The following is a 17,662-nucleotide window of genomic DNA, read 5'->3' as shown; positions in this document are numbered from 1 at the left end:
AGAAAACCGGACAACTGCAGGTATGTGCAGGATAAGCATCTCCACAATTAAGGCAAGTGAGAGGGCTTGCGATAAGACGAAATATTATGATCAGCTGCACTGCAGGCTGGGCATTCTGCTGATCTACATACTTGGCCAGGTGGCCAAAGTACCAGCAAATTCCCAAAATTTAAAGCACTGACCTGCTATATAAATGGAGGCTGGAAGCTCCCAGCAGTTGAAGATCAGTATGGCAATGTTGCTTGGATAATGCCTCCAACCTCAGGCAGGGCAGACTAGGTCTCCACTCTGGTGATTGGGAGGTTCTGGAGCTCAAGATGCTCCTGAATGTCTGGGCCACACTGTGTAAATTCTTGCTGGACTATGGTATGTGGGATGAGAACAGTACCACAACTAGAATTGAGAAAAGAATGTGTGTGTGTTGTGACACTTAAGTCATCAACAGAGAGGACAGGGAAAGATTGTCAGCTTCCCAGCATTCTTCAGTGGCAATGTGCAGAATGGAAGGACACATTTTGACCAACATGCCTCATGAGTACTTTGTTAATGCCATGGCTAGTAAGGTAAGAAGCAGGTGTCACTGGCTGAAGAGAGAAGTATTTAGCCCAAGACTGCCTTCGAATATGACTCAGAAGGAATGAAACTTCCAGGGAGCATGTTTCTTAGGATGGGAGTGAGAAGTATCAGGATCGTCAAGTATGGGTCAAGATAATGTGAGCCAATTCCCTGTAAAGTGTGGGCAATCTGAAAATCAACTCACTATCTTCAGAGAAGCCGGGAGCATAGTCAAAGTAGAGCAAAGGTCACAGGTATCAAAAGGGTCAGCCACAATGCTAGTGCTATAGTCAAGCAACAAGGTGTTGCCCAAAAGTAATATTGGGTGCAAAGGAATGTCCACGGACATACCAGGGTCAAGGGTAAAGGGCCCTGAAGGAGGCAAAACATGAATGTTACTCTCCATGATTAAGTTTTTTTTATATAAAAAAAGGGGAATAGAGGGCAGCTCTGTGGAGAAACAAAAAACTACATTCCCCTCTGCATCCAAGGGTACCCTCAATACAACCAGTAGTCCTGATAAAGTGTGGAAACCATCCCTTACCCTACCCTTCATGCCCGTAAACCAGTATGCTAGAATGGCACCTACTGAATCAACAAAACCACACTTGGCCAATAATAGAGGTGAACAACCAGAAGCACTGGGAGTTGTACCACCTGGAATCAAATCAACAGGCAGCATCCCCAGGAATACTTCTGTCACCCAAGGACACAAGAGGCTGCCTGTTCTATAGATAAGTACTGGGGCTCTAGAAGACAATCAAACATGTCTCCAGACAATCCAATTCTCACAGCAAATAGCACTACCACTGAGGTCCTCAACAGAATGGGATGGCTTTTCTCTCTGCTTAGGAGCTGAAATTTACAAGGAGGAAATATCCCGAAACAAAAAGGACAAATGGAAAGAGGGGAGGGGTGGAGGTTTATTCAGATTTGATCCGAGGTCCAATTCCTCGAATTAAGAGCCACCTTAACTAAGTCTGCCCTTTTTAAGGCTTGTGAGATTTCACACAGATCTAAATTTCCTCCAAAGAATACAGTGGACTCTCGACCAATGATAGCATCGTATAATGTTAAATCTGACTAGCGATACATTTTAATGCAAAATTTTTGCCTCGACTACCGCTAAAAAACTCTACCAACGCGATTCGTTCCATTCGAGACGCGTCTACATGTGGCCTGAGCACGCCTCACTTGTCCCGTGGGTGCCAGTGTTTACGAGCCAGCCAGCCACCGCGGTCGCATCCAAACATACGATTGGAACATTTCATATTATCACAGCATTTTTAGTGATTGCACCTGCAAAATAAGTCACCATGGGCCCCAAGAATGCTTCTAGTGCCAACCCTACAGCAAAAAGGGTGAGAATTACTATGGATATGAAGAAAGAGATCATTGCTAAGTATGAAAGTGGAGTGCTTGTCTCCGAGCTGGCCAGGTTGTACACAAAACCCCAATCAACCATCGCTACTATTGTGGCTAAGAAAACGGCAATCAAGGAAGCTGTTCTTGCCAAAGGTGCAACTATGTTTTCGAAACTGAGATCACAAGTGATAGAAGATGTTGAGAGACTGTTATTGGTGTGGATAAACAAAAAACAGATAGCAGGAGGTAGCTTCTCTCAAGCGATCATATGTGAAAAGGCTAGGAAGTTGCATGATGATTTAATTAGAAAAATGCCTGCAACTAGTGGTGATGCGAGTGAATTTAAGGCCAGCAAAGGTTGGTTTGAGAGATTTAAGAATCGTAGTGGCATACATAGTGTGATAAGGCATGGAGAGGCTGCCAGTTTGGACCAAAAAGCAACTGAAAAATATGTGCAGGAATTCAAGGAGTACATAGACAGTGAAGAATTGAAACCTGAACAAGTGTTTAATTGTGACAAAACAGGCCTGTTTTGGAAGAAAATGCCAAGCAGGACCTACATTACTCAGGAGGAAAAGGCACTCCCAGGACATAAGCCTATGAAAGACAGGCTTACTCTGTTGATGTGTGCTAATGCTAGAGGTGATTGCAAAGTGACGCCTTTATTGGTGTATCACTCTGAAACTCCCAGAGTGTTCAGGAAAAACAATGTCCTCAAGGCTAATTTGTGTGTGCTGTGGAGGGCAAACAGTAAGGCATGGGTCACTAGGGACTTTTCTATGACTGGTTACACCATGCATTTGCCCCCACTTTGAAAAATTACCTCCTGGAAAATAAATTGGACCTTAAGTGCCTCCTGGTATTAGACAATGCTCCTGGTCATCCTTCAGACTTGGCAGAGTGACTTTCTGGGGACATGAGCTTCATCAAGGTCAAGTTTTTGCCTCCTAATACCATTCCTCTCCTGCAGCCCATGGACCAGCAGGTCATTGCAAACTTCAAAAAACTCTATACAAAAGCTATGTTTGAAAGGTGCTCTGTAGTGACCTCAGAAACTCAACTGACTCTAAGAGAGTTTGGGAGAGATCACTTTAGCATCCCCAATTGCGTAAACATTATAGGCAAGGCTTGGGAGAAAGTGACTAAGAGGACCTTGAACTCTGCTTGGAAGAAACTGTGGCCAGAATGTGTAGACAAAAGGGATTTTGAAGGATTTGAGGCTAACCCTGAGAAGCCTATGCCAGTTGTGGAATCAATCGTGGCATTGGGGAAGTCCTTGGAGTTGGAGGTTAGTGGGGAGGATGTGGAAGAGTTGGTGCAGGAGGGCAATGAAAAACTAACCATTGATGAGCTGCAAGATCATCTTCAACAGCAAGAGGCCAGACCTGAGGAAACTGCTCCGGAGGAGGGGATAGAGAAATTGAAGAAGTTGTCTACTTCAAAGATTAAGGAAATGTGTGCAATGTGGCTTAAAGTGCAAACCTCTTTTGATGAAAATCACCCTGACACAGCTATTGCAAGCCATGCTGGTGACTATTACACTGACAATGTTGTGAAACACTTTATGAATGTCATAAAGGAACAGGAGGTACAGGCCTCTATGGACAGATATGTTGTGCGACAGAGGTCCAGTGACTCTCAAGCTGGTCCTAGTGGCATTAAAAGAAGAAAGGAAGTAACCCCGGAAAAGGACTTGACACCAAGTCCTAATCGAAGGGGATTCCCCTTCTAAACACTAACACCATCCACACTCTCCCCTCCTCCCATCCCATCAATCATCACCAGATTTTCAATAAAGGTGAGTGTCATGTAATTGTACATGTCTTCTTCAGTTTGTGTGTATTAAAATTAATATTTCATGTGGTAAAATTTTTTTTTTCAATACTTTGGGGTGTCAGGAATGGATTAATTTGATTTCCATTATTTCTTATGGGGAAAATTAACTCGACTAACGATAAATTCGACTAACGATTAGCTCTCAGGAACGGATTAATATCATTGGTCGAGGGTCCACTGTACTAAGTACTCATGAGATATTTTGTGCTTCATATAAATACCAGGGTAATTCCAGGAATCATGCCCACATGATATGTGTTAGGGAATGCTTTATTTATTTTTTTTAATTCTGAGGGAATTAAGTTTATACTGGATATATGATTTCTAAGTTGAGCAGGGGTAATTGAGAAAGAATGTGGGTCCTCAACTTTCCTGTTGAGTGAGTATATTACTGAATATTTGACACTGTTCTTTCAGGATTATGCTTATTTCCTGTTAGTCATCTATGTATGAACCTCTTGAGGGTAGTGAACCAACACTAGTGGTGGTTTTATACTGGAATTTTGAATAAGGAGGAATACTGAGAGACTTCCCCAACTTTCTAGTGTATATTTTGTTCCATATGTGCTTCTTCTGGCTGGTATAAATGATTTAGGTGATGCTTTATACCAGTATTCTCTTGGTGTACATCTTATTTCCTTTATTGGTACATTTACTGTTTTTTAAGCAGTTCTGCAATCTTCTCACTTCTTTTTTATTTAAATGCTGCAGATTCTTCTTTCTGTTTTATATTTCATCTCTTTGTTGGCTTCTCAGAGAAATATATTTAATACAGACTTTATGTATTTCAGAATTCAGCTTTCCCATGCACTGGTTTCATTATTTTTTTTATTATTAACACGTCAGCAGTTTCCCAAGGCAGGGTGGCCTAAAAAAGAAAAACTTTCACCATCATTTACTCCATCACTGTCTTGCCAGAGGTGCACTTATACTACAGTTATAAAATGCAACAATAACACCCTTCCTTTAGAGTGCAGACACTGTACTTCCAATCTCCAGGATTCAAGTCCGGCCTGCTGGTTTCCCTGAATCCCTTCATAAATATTACCCTGCTCACACTCCAACAGCACATCAAGTCCTAAAAACCATTTGTCTCTACTCTCTCTTATGTAACGCATTCATGGATGCTTGCTGGAAGTCCAAGCCCCTCGCATACAAAAACCTCCTTTACCCCCTCCCTCCAACCTTTCCAAGGCCGACCTCTACCCTGCCTACCCTGCACTACAAATTTATACACTCTTGAAGTCATTCTATTTTGTTCCATCCTCTCTACATGTCCGAACCACCTCAACAACCCCTCCTCAGCCCTCTGGATAATAGTTTTGGTAATCCCACACCTCCTCCTAATTTCCAAACTACAAATTCTCTGCATTATATTCACGCCACACATTGCCCTCAGACATGACATCTCCACTGCTTCCAGCCTTTTCCTTGTTGCAACATTCACCACCCACGCTTTGCACCCATATTAGAGCATTGGTATAACTATACTCCCAAACATTCCCCTTTAGGTTTCCATGGACAAAGTTCTTAGTCTCTCCACACACTCCTCAGAGCACCACTCACCTTTTCCCCCCTCATCAATTCTATGATTCATCTCATCTTTCACAGACCTATCTGCTGACACATCCACTCCTAAATAACTGAATAATCTCACCTCCTTCATACTATCTCCTTCCAATCTGATATCCAATCTTTTGTTACCTAATTCTTTTTATCATCACCTCATTCTTTCCTATATTCACTTCTATTTTCTACTTTTACATACCCTACGAAACTCATGCACCAACCTCTGCAACTTCTGGATACTGCATGTGTGTTTATATTTCCACTCTGCAACTTCTCTTCAGAATCTCCCAAAAGCACAGTGTCATCAGTAAAGAGCCACTGTGACAACTCCCACTTTGTGTTAGATTCTTAATCTTTTAACCCCACACCTCTTGCCAACACCCGAGCATTCACTTCTCCTACAACCCCATCTATAAATATACTGAACAACCATGGTGACATCACACATCCTTGTCTAAGGCCTCCTTTTACTGGGAAATAATCTCCCTCTCTTCTACATACTCCAACCTGAGTCTCACTATCCTCGTAACAACTTTCCACCGCTTTCAATAACCTACCTCCTATTCCATATATCTGCAACATCTGCTGCATTACCCCCCTATCCACTGTCATACACCTTTTCCAAATCTATAAATGCCACAAATATTATTCACCTACATGTTTCACTGTAAACACTTGGTCTACACACCCCCTACCCTTCCTAAAGCCTTCTTGTTCATTTGTTATCCTACTCTGTTTTACTCTTAATTCTTTCAATAATAACTCAACCATACAATAGACTTATTCCCCTATAATTTTTGCACTCTCTTTTGTCCCATTTGCCTTTATACAAAGGAACTATGCATGCTCTCTGCCAATCCCTAGGTACCTTACCCTCTTCCATACATTTATTAAATATAAGCACCAACCACTCCAAAATTATATCCTCATCTACTTTTAACATTTCTATCTTTATTCCATCAAACCCAGCTGCCTTACCCCCTTTCATTCTACCCACTGCCTCATGAACTTTCCCCCACACACTCACAACCCGCTCTTCCTCTTTCCTACACGACTGTTATTCCTCCTTGCCCTATACACGAAATCAGTTTCCCTATTTCCATCTACAGTTAACAATTCCTCAAAATATTCCCTCCATCTTCCTGATACCTTTAACTCTCCATTTAATAACTCTCCTCTCCTACTTTTAACTGTCAAATCCATTCATTCCCTAGGCTTCCTCAAATTACAGTATTAATCTCACTCCTTACCTTTTTTTTTTTTTTCAAGAAAATTTGTTGATAACATCTCACCCACTCTCTCATTTGCTCTCTTTTTACATTGTTTCACCACTCTCTTAACCTCTCTTTTTCTTTCCATATACTCCTCCCTCCTTGCATCACTTCTACTTTGTAAAAACCTCTTGTATGTTAACTTTTTTCTACCCTACTAATCTCTCTGCATCATTCCACCTTTGATATACCTTTGAAGAGTTTCGAGAGTTTCTCTAATCTCTGAGCCCGGCCATGGGCCAGGCTCGTCAGGTGCTTGCCTGGTCAACCAGGCTGTTGCTGCTGGAGGCCCGCTGCCCCACATATCCATCACAGCCTGGTTGATCTGGCATCTGGTGAAGATACTTACCTAGTTTCCTCTTGAAGGCTTCTACACTTGTTCGCACCGTGTTTCTGATATCTTCTGGTAAGATGTTGAATAGTCTGGGACCCTGCACCCCTGCTCCTCACTGGGTTTATTTTACACTTCCTCTCATCTCTCTCACTCCAGTATGATGGTATGGCAGTGTGCAGATTTGGGACCGGGCCCTCAAGTACTTTCCAGGTACATATTATCACGTCTCTCTCTCTCTCCTCCACTCCAATGAGTACATGTTGAAGACTTGAAGGCATTCCCAGTAGTTCAGGTGCTTTATTGGCTCAATGTGAACAATCTTTGTATTTGTTCCAGCTCCGATATTTCTCTTGCTTTGAACGGGGCTGTCGCCAGTAAGTGATATTCTAAGTGAGAGAGCACTAGCGATTTGAAGAGATTCACCACCAGCATTATTTCCCTTATTTTGAAGGTTCTCAGTACCAACCCCATCACCTTCCTGGCTGTCGTGATCTTTGTCTTGTTACAATCTTTAAAAGAAAGGTCAGTTGACATAATTATTCCCAGGTCTTTTACGTGTTCCTTACGTTCTGTTTGGTGACCCTCTTGAATTTTGTATATAGTGTTCCTTTTGAGTTCTTCATTCTTTCCATACCTAAGCAGCTGGAACTTATCACCATTGAACGTCATGTTGTTCTTCACTGCTTATGTTTTCCTGTGGTTTTTCAGTGTCCTCTACTGTAATGACTTCCATGCTTATTTTAGTGTCATCTGCAAATGATACAAAAGTGTGCTGGGTATTTTTATCTATGTCTGCTATGAGGATGAGAAACAGCAGAGATGCCAGGACAGTGCCTTGGGGCACTGAGCTTTTGACCTCACTGATGCTGGATCTTCCCCAGTTCACTACTTCTTTTTGTGTTCTGTGTGTTGGGAATCCGAAAATCCATCTGCCTACCTTCCCCGTAATGCCCATGGCCCTCATTTCGTGTGCTATCACTCCACGATCGCATTTGTCAAATGCCTTTGCAAAATCTGTGTAACTCATGTAATTCTGTCATAATAGTTCAGCAGCTGTGACAGGCATGAACATCCTGCTCTAAAACAATGCTAGTTCGGGTTATGCTAGTTGTGCTGGTCCATGAAATTTGTAATCTACCGTCTCATCCCTCTTTCAAATATTTTTTTGATGTGAGAAGTTAGGGCTATTTTTCTGTAATTTTTTGCTAGTGCTCTACCACCAGTCGCTCTTCTTCCCTCCCGCACCCACTTTCCTGTAACCACAAACTTATGCTGAACACTCTAACATTACATTCGTAAACCTACACCATAGATCTTCAACCTCATTGCCTATACTCTCACTAGCCCATCTATCCTCCAACAGTTGTTTATATCTTGCCCTAATTGCTGCCTCCTCTACATTATAAACCTTCACCTCTCTCTTACCTACTGCTTCCATTTTCCCTATATCCATCTACTTTTAACTCTCACTGTACCTACAACTAGAAAGTGATCTATCTGTAGCCCATCTATAAACATGTACATCTTGAAGTCTACCTGACAGTCTTTTATCTACCAATATGTAGTCCAACAAGCTACTGTCATTATGCCCTACATTATACACCTACCATCCGACTTACGACCTGCTCGACATAAAACCATTCGACTTACAACCGTGTTTTCTATGCCAAATTTCTGGGAAATAAATAACTGTGTTGTACACAGTGTTTATCCTAAACCTTACAGTATAAAATACAGTACTAACAGCATAAAAAGTAAAGTAAAAAATGAAATACCAAAATTTTTTTTTTTATTATTATCACACTGGCCGATTCCCACCAAGGCAGGGTGGCCCGAAAAAGAAAAACTTTCACCATCATTCACTCCATCACTGTCTTGCCAGAAGGGTGCTTTACACTACAGTTTTTAAACTGCAACATTAACACCCCTCCTTCAGAGTGCAGGCACTGTACTTCCCATCTCCAGGACTCAAGTCCGGCATGCCGGTTTCCCTGAATCCCTTCATAAATGTTACTTTGCTCACACTCCAACAGCACGTCAAGTATTAAAAACCATTTGTCTCCATTCACTCCTATCAAACACGCTCACGCATGCCTGCTGGAAGTCCAAGCCCCTCGCACACAAAACCTCCTTTACCCCCTCCCTCCAACCCTTCCTAGGCCGACCCCTACCCCGCCTTCCTTCCACTACAGACTGATACACTCTTGAAGTTATTCTGTTTCGCTCCATTCTCTCTACATGTCCGAACCACCTCAACAACCCTTCCTCAGCCCTCTGGACAACAGTTTTGGTAATCCCGCACCTCCTCCTAACTTCCAAATTACGAATTCTCTGCATTATATTCACACCACACATTGCCCTCAGACATGACATCTCCACTGCCTCCAGCCTTCTCCTCGCTGCAACATTCATCACCCATGCTTCACACCCATATAAGAGCGTTGGTAAAACTATACTCTCATACATTCCCCTCTTTGCCTCCAAGGACAAAGTTCTCTGTCTCCACAGACTCCTAAGTGCACCACTCACTCTTTTTCCCTCATCAATTCTATGATTCACCTCATCTTTCATAGACCCATCCGCTGACACGTCCACTCCCAAATATCTGAATACGTTCACCTCCTCCATACTCTCTCCCTCCAATCTGATATTCAATCTTTCATCACCTAATCTTTTTGTTATCCTCATAACCTTACTCTTTCCTGTATTCACCTTTAATTTTCTTCTTTTGCACACCCTACCAAATTCATCCACCAATCTCTGCAGCTTCTCTTCAGAATCTCCCAAGAGCACAGTGTCATCAGCAAAGAGCAGCTGTGACAACTCCCACTTTGTGTGTGATTCTTTATCTTTTAACTCCACGCCTCTTGCCAAGACCCTCGCATTTACTTCTCTTACAACCCCATCTATAAATATATTAAACAACCACGGTGACATCACACATCCTTGTCTAAGGCCTACTTTTACTGGGAAAAAATTTCCCTCTTTTCTACATACTCTAACTTGAGCCTCACTATCCTCGTAAAAACTCTTCACTGCTTTCAGTAACCTACCTCCTACACCATACACTTGCAACATCTGCCACATTGCCCCCCTATCCACCCTGTCATACGCCTTTTCCAAATCCATAAATGCCACAAAGACCTCTTTAGCCTTATCTAAATACTGTTCACTTATATGTTTCACTGTAAACACCTGGTCCACACACCCCCTACCTTTCCTAAAGCCTCCTTGTTCATCTGCTATCCTATTCTCCGTCTTACTCTTAATTCTTTCAATTATAACTCTACCATACACTTTACCAGGTACACTCAACAGACTTATCCCCCTATAATTTTTGCACTCTCTTTTATCCCCTTTGCCTTTATACAAAGGAACTATGCATGCTCTCTGCCAATCCCTAGGTACCTTACCCTCTTCCATACATTTATTAAATAATTGCACCAACCACTCCAAAACTATATCCCCACCTGCTTTTAACATTTCTATCTTTATCCCATCAATCCCGGCTGCCTTACCCCCTTTCATTTTACCTACTGCCTCACGAACTTCCCCCACACTCACAACTGGCTCTTCCTCACTCCTACAAGATGTTATTCCTCCTTGCCCTATACACGAAATCACAGCTTCCCTATCTTCATCAACATTTAACAATTCCTCAAAATATTCCCTCCATCTTCCCAATACCTCTAACTCTCCATTTAATAACTCTCCTCTCCTATTTTTAACTGACAAATCCATTTGTTCTCTAGGCTTCCTTAACTTGTTAATCTCACTCCAAAACTTTTTCTTATTTTCAACAAAATTTGTTGATAACAGCTCACCCACTCTCTCATTTGCTCTCTTTTTACATTGCTTCACCACTCTCTTAACCTCTCTCTTTTTCTCCATATACTCTTCCCTCCTTGCATCACTTCTACTTTGTAAAAACTTCTCATATGCTAACTTTTTCTCCCTTACTACTCTCTTTACATCATCATTCCACCAATCGCTCCTCTTCCCTCCTGCACCCACTTTCCTGTAACCACAAACTTCTGCTGAACACTCTAACACTACATTTTTAAACCTACCCCATTCCTCTTCGACCCCATTGCCTATGCTCTCATTAGCCCATCTATCCTCCAATAGCTGTTTATATCTTACCCTAACTGCCTCCTCTTTTAGTTTATAAACCTTCACCTCTCTCTTCCCTGATGCTTCTATTCTCCTTGTATCCCATCTACCTTTTACTCTCAGTGTAGCTACAACTAGAAAGTGATCTGATATATCTGTGGCCCCTCTATAAACATGTACATCCTGAAGTCTACTCAACAGTCTTTTATCTACTAATACATAATCCAACAAACTACTGTCATTTCGCCCTACATCATATCGTGTATACTTATTTATCCTCTTTTTCTTAAAATATGTATTACCTATAACTAAACCCCTTTCTATACAAAGTTCAATCAAAGGGCTCCCATTATCATTTACACCTGGCACCCCAAACTTACCTACCACACCCTCTCTAAAAGTTTCTCCTACTTTAGCATTCAGGTCCCCTACCACAATTACTCTCTCACTTGGTTCAAAGGCTCCTATACATTCACTTAACATCTCCCAAAATCTCTCTCTCTCCTCTGCATTCCTCTCTTCTCCAGGTGCATACACGCTTATTATGACCCACTTCTCGCATCCAACCTTTACTTTAATCCACATAATTCTCGAATTTACACATTCATATTCTCTTTTCTCCTTCCATAACTGATCATTTAACATTACTGCTACCCCTTCCTTTGCTCTAACTCTCTCAGATACTCCAGATTTAATCCCATTTATTTCCCCCCACTGAAACTCTCCTACCCCCTTCAGCTTTGTTTCGCTTAGAGCCAGGACATCCAACTTCTTTTCATTCATAACATCAGCAATCATCTGTTTCTTGTCATCCGCACTACATCCACGCACATTTAAACAACCCAGTTTTATAAAGTTTTTCTTCTTCTCTTTTTTAGTAAATGTATACAGGAGAAGGGGTTACTAGCCCATTGCTCCCGGCATTTTAGTCGCCTCATACGACACGCATGGCTTACGGAGGAAAGATTCTTTTCCACTTCCCCATGGACAATAGAAGAAATAAAAAAGAACAAGAGCTATTTAGAATAAGGAGAAAAACCTAGATGTATGTATATATATATATATGCATGTGCGTGTCTGTGAAGTGTGACCAAAGTGTAAGTAGGAGTAGCAAGATATCCCTGTTATCTAGCGTGTTTATGAGACAGAAAAAGAAAACCAGCAATCCTACCATCATGCAAAACAGTTACAGGTTTTTGTTTCACAGTCATCTGGCAGGACGGTAGTACTTCCCTGGGTGGTTGCTGTCTACCAACCAAAAATGTGATGTTGATATTCATTAGTAAGGTTTGACTTACGTCCATTTCGACTTATGACCAGTTTGTCAGAACTGAACTTAGTCGTAAGTCGGATGGTACATGTATCTTGTAAACTTATTAATCCTCTTTTTCTTAAAATATGTATTACCTATAACCAAACTCCTTTCTATAAAAAGTTCAATCAAAGGGCTCCCATTATCATTTACACTTTATACCCCAAACTTACCTACCACACCCTCCTTAAATGTTTCTCCTACTTTAGCATTTAGGTCCCCTACCACAATTGGTTGGACAAGTACTGAATTCTTTAATACTTGTCCAACCTTTGGACGAAAACCTACTTAGATTAGTGGAGGGTCCCACTATGATCCCGCCTCCTCCTGCTTTGACTCACCTGACTGCAGTATATAAGCCACTTCTCCAGCCATATGCTGCACTTTCTACAAGAGTGATGGACTGAACATATCGATTCCAGGCTGAGGGACTGATTACCTCAAACTCCTCCTATCCTTACCCATTTCTACTTTGTATAGGACTGATGAAACCACTGTGTGGTGAAACGTTTCCTAAATAAAGACTCCCATATGTTGCGTGTCTCAATCTTCAACTTGTTGGCTTTCAAAACCACTGATCACAAGTTCCAAGAAGTCAGAAATTTGGTAAATTTCATACTATTTTCAACAAATTCCAATTTAAACAAACAGTGAAGGAATTCAAGACACAACACAGCAACTGTCTCTCTGTTCATTAACTATATCCCCAGGCCTCACAACACAAAAAGATTGATCATTTGTTTTTACCTTATTTCTTGGCCCATAAATCATCATGGTTTAGATCATACCAGTAAATGAAGCAGACCTAGCAAAAACCTATAAAACATATGGGAGGGGTATGGATGCCCTTACACTTCTCCTAGGAAAATGTTTGGCAAAAATATACCATTTCTTGCCAATTTGACATCTATTTCATTCCATTTCTGTTGTATTTACTGGAACCAAGAGAGCAAATAATACCATGAAAACCACCCTAAAAACACTCCCAAAGTTGCTATTTTAACAAAGCAGATCAGAGGTTATTGTTCTCATCACGGGAACAGCTAATCTAATGCATAGAGTAAGAATTTTTTTATATGGTACACACCCATCACATAAGCTCAAAATTTGCCTTTCACAGCATAATTGAGGGCTCTATGAATTATACGCATTAGTTTGTCATGGACGCTGATCACTATGAGGTACTGATATGCGATGAACATCTTAGGGGCTAAACAGGGGTAACCTGTTAATTCTTCATCTTTCTCCTCGTTAGAGAAAGTGCAAGTTCAAATGCAGATATGAATAACAGGGAACGTGTTTTTAAACCTACCTGTGTGAAGATTGGAAGTCTAGGACATGTAATCAGCTGCAATGGGGAAAGGATACAGTTAGGGCATTTATTCAAAGTGTGTCAATAGAATGGCTTTCAGAGAGCAGTCCAGGCCTGAGGTAAATCCCTTATGGCAGACAGTTAATAACAGAAGAGCATGGAAGGCAGTGGTGTAACTGAGTTAAAACTTCATAAGTCATTTACACTGGTAATAGTGGTTCACTGTAAGTGGGACAAAATATATGTTTAGATCTAGAGATATCTTTGGAAATGTATGAAATCATCATAACTAAGGTATGCAAAAACAGTGAGGCATCAATTTAAAGTTCAAAATCATAATTACAAATTTTTATCAGAGTCCTGTGTATGCAGTTTAATAATCACACTTCATTATACAGTGTTTACTGGAAGTATACACACAATACTGAATATCATATTGTAGCCTAAATTATTATTCTCTCAACAAACCGGCCATATCCCACCGAAACAGGGTGACCCAAAAAGAAAAAAGAAAGTTTCTCTTTTTAACTTTAGTAATGTATACACGAGAAGGGTTTACTAGCCCCTTGCTCCTGGTATTTTAGTCTGAATTTAATAACTATACTGTTATGTAAAATGAGCACTTAAAATAATGGAGGTACCCAATTTACAAATGCATCAAAGAGCCCATATTTGCAATTACAAATGATCCAAGTTACTCGCAACTACATTTAGAAATGCATTATGGTACAAGTGCATGAAGTTATACTAACAAACATACCAAGTTACACACATCTACAATTACATACGCACCAAGTTACACCCATCCACACTTACTAATGTACTGAATAACACATATCCACTTATAAATGAAACAATTCACATACATGCAACACCTGGGTATCTTTATCTTGAGGTATATCACCAAATAGTGGCTTTTCCAATTCAATACAGAGACAGTGGAAGATGAGATAATCAATTTCTCAGCCTTGAAGCTATTCAGTTACTTAACCCTTTCAATGGCCATCACAGAACTGCGTCGTTGAAGCCAGGGTCCCTCACGTATTTCTACGTCATGAGCTCAGCTTGCTCAAGAGCTGTGAGCTAAAAATTTTGGCCTAGATATGAGAGAATGGGTCTGTGCGACAAGGGTGCACAGTACAAGAAAAATTCTGCCTAATGTGGTGCATGATGGGAAAAGCAAAACTGTGTGTGTATGGTTTAAAAGAGTGACTAAGGCGTTTCCTGGGATGGCTTTTATGGTTTAACTAGCTGTTTCTTGGTATCATTTGATAGACTGGAAGACATATTACTGAAATAAGATGATTCTGGTTTGTTTCAGGACTGGAAGTAGTTTGAAATTAAGCTCAAAGTAGCAGAAATATTATGTTTTTGCTGATTTTCCTGAGGATGGGTAAGGCCCCCCACCCCTATATCCCCTAATCTGTTTCAAGAGATCTAATTCAATTATTGGCACACTGTAAACTATGACCAATCATTCTTAATTATATTTTATTATCTGAGAAGTAGAGTATATCATCTACTTTTGTGTGATTAACCCTTTCAGAGTCGAGAGCCCTGATCTTATACTTGCTCTCAGGGTCGAAGAATTTAAACAAAATTATTTTTCTTATGAAATGACACACTTTTTCCAAAGGTAATGAAACTAAAAAGTACGAAATTTGATGGAAAACTCATGGAATTATGCTCTCGAGATGTCAGCGATATTTACGCATTGGCAATTTTGCTCAATCTGAACCCTATTTTGGCCAATTCCATTCTTCCAGTCGGCCAAACTCATAGCTATTTCACCAGTATTTTTCTTATTCTATCGACTATGTACAAGAAACTGCCCATTCACCCATTTCAACTACTCAGAAATTCAGCTAATTTCACACAAAATGAAAAAAATGCCAATTTAAATATAGGATCCAGAATAAACAACGTGGACATTCCTGGAACTAAAAAAAATTTCTGTTCATTAGTTACATCCCCAGGACTCTCCTATATTATGCTTGCTTTCCATTTTGAATTTTTATTCGCACAAAAAAATATAAGAGTTACTGCTATGCAGACTACTACATTACTGTAATAATTGTATAAATAATGTCAGTGAATTCATGAATCCGTACAGTGGAACCTCAAAACTCAAAACTTAATTCATTCCAGAAAGCTGTTTGAGTGCCGATCCGGTCGAGTATCAAATTCTTCCCACCCAATTTTCTTTATGGTTGGCTGTTACACTAATCTTTGTAGGCCCCATGGTGACTTATTTATACACAAAAAAAAAAAAAAAAAAATTGTGAAGAAAAGCGAAATAGTTTACAGCGAAGTTATGGCAGGTCGTGTTTTTTTGGTTGAGTGCTGAGCTTTGTACGAGTAGGGAGCTGTTCGAGTACCAAGGTTCCCCTGTATTAGACCGACCAGTTGGATGTGTGACAAAATTTGTGTATATATGTACCTTTACCTTTACAAAAGTGCATACCTTACCTCTGGTATACCTTTGAAGAATTTCGAGAGTATATCTACTCTCTGAGCCCGGCCATGGGCCAGGCTCGTCTGGTGCTCGCCTGGTCAACCAGGCTGTTGCTGCTGGAGGCCCGCTGCCCACACATATCCATCACAGCCTGGTTGATCTGGCACCTGGTGAAGATACTTGTCTAGTTTCCTCTTGAAGGCTTCAACACTTGTTCCAGCAGTGTTTCTGATATCTCCTGGTAAAACGTTGAAAAGTCTGGGACCCCGGATGTTGATAGAGTGTTCCCTTTTTGTCCCCACCGCACCCCTGCTCCTCACTGGGTTTATTTTACACTTCCTTCCATATCTCTCACTCCAGTATGTTATGGCAGTGTGCAGGTATGGGACCAAGCCCTCAAGCACGTTCCAGGTATATATTATCATGTACCTCTCTCTCCTCCGCTCCAATGAGTACATGTTCAAGACTTGTAGGCGTTCCCAGTAGTTCAGGTGCTTTACTGGCTCAGTGTGAGCCGTAAACGATCACTGTATTTGTTCCAGCTCCAATATTTCTCCTGCCCTGAACGGGGCCATCAGCAATGAGCAATATTCTAGGTGAGGGAGCACTAGCGATTTGAAGAGTGTCACCATCGGCATTGTTTCCCTTGTTTTGAAAGTTCTCAATACCTACCCAGTCATCTTCCTGGCTGTCGTGATCTTTGTCTTGTTATGGTCTTTAAAAGAAAGGTCCGCTGACATAATTATTCCTAGATCTTTTATGTGCTCCTTACGTTCTATTTGGTGACCCTCTTTGGGTTTTGTATATAGTGCTCCTTTTGAGTTCTTCATTCTTTCCATACTTAAGCAGCTGGAACTTATCACCATTGAACGTCATGTTGTTTTCCACTGCCCACTGGAAAACCCTGTTTATGTCTTCCTGTACTTTTTCAGTGTCCTCTATCATACTGACTTTCATGTTTATTTTAGTGTCATCTGCAAATGATGATACAAAAGTGTGCCGGGTATTTTTGTCTATGTCTGCTATGAGGATGAGGAACAGCAGAGGTGCCAGGACAGTGCCTTGGGGCACTGAGCTTTTGACCTCGCTGATGCTGGATCTTGCCCTGTTCACTACTACTTTTTGTGTTGTGTGTGTTAGGAAACCGAAAATCCGTCTGCCTACCTTCCCCATAATGCCCATGGCCTTCATTCTGTGCGCCATCACTCCATGATTGCATTTGTCAAACGCCTTTGCAAAATCTGTGTAAATCACATCTGCGTTTTGGTCATCTTCCAGTGCCTCCGCAATTCTGCCATAATGGTTCAGCAGCTGTGACACACACGATCGTCCTGCTCTAAAACCATGCTGGTTCGGGTTATGTTGGTTGTGCTGCTCCATGAAATTTGTAACCTTCTGTCTCATCACTCTTTCAAAGATTTTTATGATGTGAGAGGTTAGGGCTACTGGTCTGTAATTTTTAGCTAGTGCTCTACTGCCTCCCTTATGCAAAGGAGCTATGTCTGCACTCTTTAAGGCCTCCGGTATTTCACCTAGATCT

At 41.1% G+C, this 17,662-nt stretch overlaps 1 protein-coding gene across 13 annotated transcripts in view; it reads right to left on the bottom strand.

Annotated features, from left to right (window-relative positions):
• Positions 1-17,662, bottom strand: part of LOC128689171 (protein AF-10) — a 236,773-nt gene that overhangs the window by 28,441 nt on the left and 190,670 nt on the right. For 3 of the 13 annotated variants that reach the window (XR_011392290.1, XR_011392295.1, XR_011392292.1), the window contains 2 exons: positions 13,668-13,703; positions 183-393 (listed from right to left, as the gene is read on the bottom strand). The exons of 6 other annotated variants lie outside the window; for them this stretch is intronic. Coding sequence is in view for 2 of the 7 variants with exons in the window: in XM_070087399.1 (XP_069943500.1) it covers positions 13,668-13,703 (36 nt within the window). In the remaining 5 variants the exon portion in view is untranslated. The remainder of the gene's footprint in view (positions 1-182; positions 394-13,667; positions 13,704-17,662) is intronic. 4 more of the 13 variants (XR_011392291.1, XM_070087399.1, XM_070087401.1 and 1 more) reach the window with 2 other exon arrangements.

This window comes from Cherax quadricarinatus, chromosome 21 (genome assembly GCF_038502225.1).
Source record: "Cherax quadricarinatus isolate ZL_2023a chromosome 21, ASM3850222v1, whole genome shotgun sequence".
Classification (NCBI taxonomy): domain Eukaryota; kingdom Metazoa; phylum Arthropoda; class Malacostraca; order Decapoda; family Parastacidae; genus Cherax; species Cherax quadricarinatus.
This window is presented reverse-complemented; position numbering and strand designations above follow the sequence as displayed.